The 6782-nt window shown below is 30.5% G+C and overlaps 1 protein-coding gene across 2 annotated transcripts; it reads left to right on the top strand.

Annotated features, from left to right (window-relative positions):
* Positions 1 to 2023: 2023 nt before the first annotated feature.
* Positions 2024 to 4525, top strand: LOC114721638 (alcohol dehydrogenase class-P-like). Of its 2 annotated transcripts, none has more exons than XM_028907504.1 (7): positions 2024 to 2079; positions 2288 to 2430; positions 2542 to 2579; positions 2681 to 3083; positions 3504 to 3743; positions 4101 to 4259; positions 4393 to 4525. In XM_028907504.1, the coding sequence occupies exons 1-7, from the start codon at positions 2046 to 2048 to the stop codon at positions 4501 to 4503; spliced, it is 1128 nt and encodes a 375-aa protein (XP_028763337.1). In that variant the 5' UTR covers positions 2024 to 2045; the 3' UTR covers positions 4504 to 4525. The 2 variants fall into 2 exon arrangements, with proteins under 2 accessions (XP_028763337.1, XP_028763332.1); XM_028907499.1 differs by having other exon boundaries at positions 2288 to 2445.
* Positions 4526 to 6782: the final 2257 nt, after the last annotated feature.

Below are 6782 nucleotides of genomic sequence, written 5' to 3'. Positions count from 1 at the left end.
GTCGGTCTCTTGCGTTTTTGTGACACAACATAATATTTATTTTGCATTCTTCGTATAAATCTGAACTTTGACCTTAATTTTTTTCCCCTACATTTTGTGTGACATAAACAGCAAAGTTTTTATTATTTTTTTCGCTTGTACAAATTTGAACTTTGATGTTGAGTATTCAATTTTTTTATCTTATTCATTCGTGCAGGTATGAACTTTGATTCTACTTATAAAACAGAAACAAAAGATATTTATTGATCCTATTTATATACACTAAAATTTTTTTATATAAATATATAATTTTACCTTTTATTTATTATTTTTTTGATTTTATTTACATAATGTATAATGTATATTAAATAGAAATAATATTAAAAGTTGTTAAATTTAAATGAAAGTTAATAAAATTTAAGATTTTCTTTGACCTGTGTAAAACATAATAGAAGTGACTTATAAATAAAATTAAATGAGTATCATTTTCTGCCCCTTGTAAGAAGAATTTTTTATTTTTTATTCGAGTATGATTTTCTGCCCCTTGTGGGAAGAATTTTTTATTTTTTATTCGTACAAATTTGGACTTGGTCCTTAAATATAATTTTCCAGCGGCTGTGAGATTTTATTCCTAATTTTTTTAATAGTACAATTTTAATTCTAATCTCATTTTTCAAATATAATTTTATTTCTAATTTTTATAGTTGTATAATTTTTAATCTTGATTTTATTTTTAGGCATAATTTTTTTTAAATTTTTTTGTGTGATTTTATTCTTGAATTTTGAATGCAATTTTAACAATGAAAAGTAAAATTGTATAAAAAAAGTCAGACGTAAACGAATAAAATTACGGGTAAAATGATATTTGTGGATGTAATTTTTGAATATATAGAAATGGCATCGAAACTTGCACGCTCACATGCATAACCTGCAAATGTCAGGGATTCCAGAGACAACCGCCCCCTCTCCCAGACATTATTATCATTATACTCCTCCGGTTCTAATTATAAGACCCAATTAACTTTTTTGAGGAGATTAAAGAAGTAAGTTAAGTTGGTTATTTATAATAAATAAGTGTTGTTATTCCTAAAATATCCTTGCTAATTAAGTATATTGACTAAAACTATCATTATTAGAAGGATTATCTTGGAAAAAAAAGTATAAATATAAGAGAGAAAATGAATTGGGTCTTATAATTAGGACCAAATAAAAAGTCAAATTAGGTTTTATAAAAAGGACCGGACGAGTAATTGTTATGCAAGCGCAGCCACCGAGCGTTTACCAAAAATAGCCTGCGTGGATTTTTTTTTCTTTTTTTGACCAGGGGCCTGCGTGGATTAAACACCACCTCCCATCTTTCATTTACTTTTTTTGTCTTATTCGCAAGTTATTTTTAATATATTTTATACAAATTAAAAAAAATTCAAATTTTATTAACCCTTATTTAAAATTTATTAATTTTTCAATCTTATTTTTATTATTATATCTCATATAAACAAAATTAGCATAATAATAAATAAAGGATATAATTATGCATCTATACAAAACTTTCTTTTAATGCCTTATAAATAAGATTAAAAAATGTCTTCTCTTTACCCTATAAATAGGATCAGATGAGTATCATATATGAGCTAACTAAATATTCAATTTGATTCTAAATATAAAATATCAACGTGCTTTGTATGTTTTTAATATTTATTCATTTTCTCTCCAAATAATTTCTACAGTAATTGCACATGTTAAGAAATTTTTATAAAAAGGTAATTTTAATGCACGTGATTGATGGAGGCATTATGAAGAAGGTAATATCCATGTATTACAAATAACTAAGTTGACTAATTTTTGTAATATCCATAAGGTAATTTTATAGTTTTTATATTAAAGACCGAAACCAGTAACCATAATTCACTAGAAATCTTTAGTATTTTCAATTACTTAAATAATGAGAGAAAATTAATTATTATTATTTATATATAAGACCTATTCAAGTTGGCGAATTTCACAAGCCAAAGACTCCTCCATAGCTCGTTGCTTGGATCAGCACAGGGAGAAGCAATACAATTGCAATGGCAAGCAGCTCCCAAGTTATAACTTGCAAAGGTATTATCATAATCATACTACAATAATCGAAGCGCTTATGATTTTTCTCTTTGACGAAACTATCTGATATCAGATCCTATAAATGCACGGAAGCTCTTTCGAATTGCTTATGATTTTCTTGTAGTTTATGATTTTGCCATAAATCTCTCCGAATGATGCATCTATGTAAGTTTATATTCTAAGTAATAATGGTGAAATATAATTGCAGGAGCAATATGCTGGGGAATAGGAGAGGCAGTGAAGGTAGAAGAGATACAAGTAGATCCTCCAAAAGCCTCCGAAGTTCGTGTTAAGATGCTCTTTGCTAGTATCTGCCACACAGACTTCTTGAGAGCTCGAGGCCACCCATATGTGAGATCCTATTTAGTTAATCCTCCTATTACCATATCTTCAATTATTTCAAACCTCACACATTAGAAAAGTAACCAAACAATTCTGATTATGAAATTGACGTGCTTGCAGCCCTCTTTTCCTCTTGCACTAGGCCATGAAGGTGTAGGGTAAACTTTTATTATCAATCCCATTATTCTATCACTAATCTCTTATAATGAAGTAATCTAACCCAGAAACAACTTTCACTTTGGTGCATATGAAATCGCAGTGTTGTGGAGAGCGTGGGGGAAGAAGTGAAAGATTTCAAAGAAGGAGATGTGGTGATTCCAATATACATTGGGGAATGTGGAGAATGTGAGAATTGTGTTTCAGAGGAATCAAACTTATGCCTGAGATATCCTTTAAGAGTGAGTGGGCTAATGCCTGATGACACATCAAGGATTTCTGTTAGAGGGGAAAAGGCTTACCATGTGTTTAGCTGCTCAACATGGTGTGAGTACATGGTTAGTGATGAAAAATATCTTATGAAAGTTGATCCAAGTATTGATTTGGCTCATGCTAGCTTCATCTCTTGTGGATTCTCCACTGGTTTTGGAGCTTCTTGGAAGACAGGCCAAGTTCAAAGTGGGTCATCTGTGGCTGTTTTCGGCCTTGGAGCTGTTGGATTAGGGGTATGTACTTTTTCCCAGACAAAATTACTTATTCTTTAGAAGGAAACATAATAACACTTCTTTTTCAAGTTTATTCCCTTATGTCCTAAATGCAAGAGCTAGTTAAGGGTCATAAATATAAGATGTCAAATTATTTTGTCTCACAACTTTATTATTTTTTCCTTTTGTCCTTATTGATTGTCATATTAAAGGGATTTTCATTAAGGGATAGTGCTAATGCAAATGATTAAAGAAGCTATTTAAAAAAAACCAGCAGATATTTATTAACAAATAACTAACTTAATTAATTTTCTTAATATCTCTAAAAATTAGTTATTTGATTCTTACATTGAAGATTAGTAGAATATAACGGTTTTCATATGTATATTTTAGCAAGATACGAAGTTTGTCTAATGGGCAAACGAACTACATGAATTGCAGGCTATAAGTGGAGCCAAGATGATGGGAGCGACAAAGATAATTGGGATCGACATAAATGAGAAGAAAAGAGAAAAAGGAGAAGCTTTTGGAATGACAGATTTCATAAATCCTAAGGATCATTCTGATAAGCCTTCTTCTCAACTGGTGAAGGACCTCACTGGTGGATTGGGTGTGGATTATGCCATTGAGTGCACTGGTGTTGCCTCTTTGCTCACTCAAGCCCTAGAATCTACTAAAGTGGTAATCTTATAATGCCCAATAATCAATATATATATATGAATATATATAATGCATAAAAATATAGCAAATTTAGTTCCACTAATTTTTTTACAAATGTTTCTCACAAACTCTATAGTTCTATTTTGATTTTTTTAAAATTAAGAAAACATGTACTAACAACTTTAGGTTACAGATGACCTCAAGCTCATAACCTTTTACTTTTATAAGAGATTTTATACCACTAGGACGTAGGGTTATTATCTTCAATTTTTCCCCCAAATTGTGTTGATTCTATTAATAGTTCCCCCCTTCTCTCTCTCTCTCTCTCTATATATATATATATATATATATATTATGTTTGTTTGTGCATATATGCAGGGGAGAGGAAAGGCAATAGCAATTGGGGTGGGAAGTGAAGAATTTGTTCAAGTCAACTGGTTAGGTCTTCTTCTTGGGAGGACTTTGAAGGGTTCAATTTTTGGAGGCTTGAAACCCCAATCTGACCTTTCCATTTTAGCCGCCAAATGCAAGAACAAGGTATAAATTCTCTCAATAAAAAAAAAGTTTAAAAATGATCATATACACTGTTTATGATAATTCTATTTGAAATTATCACTTTCAATTTTCTGAACCACCTCTATTATAAAACTTTTTTGGGTCTTATTCACAGGATTTCCCAATTGAGAAGCTTTTGACCCATGAAGTCCCGTTGACAGAGATAAACAAAGCTTTTGAGCTCTTGAAGCAGCCGGATTGTGTCAAAGTTATTATCAAGATGTGATTGATGTTTGATTCCCCATATATAAATATAAATATATATATTTGAGTTAAGTTTTTTATATCAACTATGTTAAGTTTTCTACTCTCATAGCTATGTATCTTTTTTTCATTTAAGTTTATAATTAAATTAAAGTATTTTAAAAATAAGATGTATTATCATGTGGAATTAAAAAAACTTGACATAATTAAAAAATTGATGCAGGTATTGTTCTATATATATATTGCAAAAATAGTAAGTGGGGATGTTGTGCTTTCTGATCCCCATAAGTGTCTTCGTCAATTAATCAATAAAGATAGTTAATTGACATTTTAAATTTTTTATTGTCCTAAATTGTCATTTTCCCTTTCGTAAAATAAAAGCTTTTGTTTCTTCTTTCTTGCCACTTCCAACGCTGACCTATTCAATTTATTTTGATGGTGTAAAAAAAAAAGGCAATTCACGGGTCATTGTCTGATACAAAAAATAAATAAATTACTGTATAACTTATATAAACAATCTAATCATTAAAATTTTTGAGTTATTACTTTTTTTTTTTATACTGCATCTTATCATTATCATGCATGCTGCTCATTTGTTATAAAAAAATTTTCGTGATTAATTATTCATTCGGAACTATCAGCCAGACATTAATTTTAGTAGAAGGGACTTTGACTACTTAAATATAAGATTTCGAAGTTGAACTTGAATGAATAAAAAGAAACTTTGGCCACTTATATTAATTTTTGGAAAAGCTACCTTGATTGTGTTCGATAATGATCGAAGTTTTTATATTGGACCAATCACCAATTCAATTATTGGTGGAACCGGCTGCTTCATGAGTCCAATTCTTGAAACACTGCATAGAACATTGAAGATATTATAAATAAATTCAGAAGTCAAATTTAATCAACATTTTTCAAATGAAATAAGTCATAAAAACATTAGCTGCCACGCTATCCAATGTATTAAATATTGTTGGAGGTATTTCATGGGCCAGAGATTCTGATACGCTGAACATGGTGAAATCACATTATTTTATTTTAAAAAAAACTAAGATTTTTATAATTCTTTATTAAGCAAGTTGTACATATAGAATATGGATTTAATTCCCACTAAATATTCTTGACTTAAAAATTAACCTATAAAATAATATTTAGGGATTTGTTTCCTCTTGGCCGAAGAGCAATCCCGTCCTTTTTATCCTGTTTCTGCTCTGGAATATTGTGACATATGGAAAACATCACCATTATTCAAACATTAACACAATTTAAGGTCATTTTAAATTGCAAGGCTGAGTTCTTAATCTTTGCTCATTTTAAGGATGAGCAAATGGAACACTCATTTTAACCATCCAGATTTTGTGTTTTTCATTAAATAATATTATAAGTATGCCATGCGCATGGAGTTCATGGGCCAATTGCATAATTCAAGGGTTATAGCTAGCGGATCTTTTTCTTAGATTTTATGCTCCATTTGATTGTATAAATGTAAGAGTTAGATAACTAATTTATGGAAGTTAAAAAGATAGTTTATTGCGTTGATTTTCTCAAAATGCCTCTTTTAATTACTTGCATTGAAAACCACTCATTCGATAAACAACTTTTTTAATATGTGCGGTTAATATGAAGAGTTTAGAAAACAAAATTATAAATTTAGAAGACAAAATTATTGAGATATTAGATTTCATATATTTAGAATTAGAGGGAGTGTATAATATATACACACACAAATATAGATATATTAATAACGAAAATATTTACAAAATCTTACAGAGTGCAAGCAAAAGTGGACAAGACATAGAAGAGAACAAGCACCAAAAGTTACTATTCGTTGTCGTTTCTGAAGTCTTGCATAGGGGGTCAGCCAACGCATAACTTCATTCACAGCACGACGGGCTTGAAAATCTTGTAATTAAAGACCTCCCGATTGCGAATTGACCAAAGCTTCCGATTGCGAAAGTGACACTACTCCATGGAGCATCAGAACTCCTAATAGCAAGATTATGTTGAGGCCACTCTGTAAAAGGGCTTATTATAAACTGCCACAGGCGATCATGGGGATGATGAGATTCCAGCATTCTAAAGCATGGACACAACGTGGTCAGTGTCTTCTAAGCCATCTGCACATAGGTCGCATTTGCCATCTTGAGCCATATGAAAGCCATAGTAAAATACTTGTTAAGGCCAGGTATATAATGCTGGGCATGACAAAAGCTATGAAAACCACAGCAAAAAAACAAAACAAAACAAAACAGAACCAAAGATAACTAGCCAGCTCAACCGAAAAATCAACAAATCAGC

The sequence above is a fragment of the Neltuma alba genome, unplaced genomic scaffold, assembly GCF_004799145.2.
Source record: "Neltuma alba isolate B1F8T4 unplaced genomic scaffold, ASM479914v2 tig00002292_pilon, whole genome shotgun sequence".
In the NCBI taxonomy this organism is placed as follows: Eukaryota; Viridiplantae; Streptophyta; class Magnoliopsida; order Fabales; family Fabaceae; genus Neltuma; species Neltuma alba.
This window is presented reverse-complemented; position numbering and strand designations above follow the sequence as displayed.